This window comes from Peromyscus eremicus, chromosome 5 (assembly GCF_949786415.1).
Source record: "Peromyscus eremicus chromosome 5, PerEre_H2_v1, whole genome shotgun sequence".
In the NCBI taxonomy this organism is placed as follows: Eukaryota; Metazoa; Chordata; class Mammalia; order Rodentia; family Cricetidae; genus Peromyscus; species Peromyscus eremicus.
Window position 1 is genome coordinate 4,065,239 of NC_081420.1, and position 1,104 is coordinate 4,066,342.

At 46.4% G+C, this 1,104-nt stretch overlaps 1 protein-coding gene across 1 annotated transcript; it reads right to left on the bottom strand.

Moving 5' to 3' along the window:
* On the bottom strand, positions 1 to 747 carry LOC131910429 (heterogeneous nuclear ribonucleoproteins A2/B1-like). Its single transcript, XM_059262358.1, has one exon. The coding sequence runs from the start codon at positions 691 to 693 to the stop codon at positions 1 to 3; it is 693 nt and encodes a 230-aa protein (XP_059118341.1). The 5' UTR covers positions 694 to 747.
* Between the last annotated feature and the right edge of the window lie 357 nt (positions 748 to 1,104).

Genomic DNA, 1,104 nt, shown 5'->3' on the forward strand with positions numbered 1-1,104 from the left:
CTACACACGTCCACTTCCATATCCATCAGATCCCCCTCTAAAGTTGCTTCCTGGTCCTGGTCCAAAATTGCCGCCGCCGCCACCACCACGAAAATCCCCGAAACCAAAGTTTCCTCCTCTTCCACTCCTTGAACTTTGGACTTCCTGCATTTCCTGTCTAGACAATGCCTTTCTAACTTCTGCATTGTGACCACTGATGGTGTGATATTTTTGCAATACAATTTTATCCACAGGATCATCCACGTCATCAAAAGTAACGAAGCCAAAGCCTCTTTTCTTCCCAGACTGCCTATCAGTAATTATTTCAATAGTATCAATTTTTCCATATTCTTCGAAATAATCTCTAAGGTGGTGTTCCTCAGTATCTTCTTTAATTCCACCAACAAACAGCTTCTTCACAGTCACATGGGCACCTGGTTTTGCAGACTCCTCTCTTGCTACAGCACGTTTTGGCTCAACTACCCTGCCATCAATGGAATGAGGCCTTGCAGCCGTGGCAGCATCAACCTCGGCCATGGAGGAGAAAGTTACAAAACCAAATCCTCTTGATCTCTTGCTTGCAGGATCTCTCATAAGCACACAGTCTGTGAGCTTTCCCCATTGCTTGTAGTAGTTTCTCAAACTTTCTTCTGTGGTTTCAAAGCTTAAGCCACCAATAAAGAGTTTACGGAACTGTTCCTTTTCTCTCTCCATCGCGGACTGAGTCGCTTCAGCTCGATTTCCCGCAGCCCAGCGAGATGAGAAAGATCTCCGCACGGACCTCGTCCTGACGCTGTAGGGAGAGCAGCCGCTGCTCCGAGACACTGCGCCGCGGGGAACACCTGCACACAGGACCCGGCGCCGCTGCTACTCTTGTTTTTATTTTTAGAGATAGGGTTTCTTTTTTTTTTTTTTAATTTTTTATTTACTTATATGTATACAGTGTTCTGTTTGCATGTATCCCTGAAGGCCAGAAGAGGGAGCCAGATCTCATTACAGATGGTTGTGAGCCACCATATGGGTGCTGGGAATTGAACTCAGGACCTCTGGAAGAACAGCCAGTGTTCTTAACCTCTGAGCCATCTCTCCAGCCCCGAGATAGGGTTTCTTTGTATAACAGTCCTA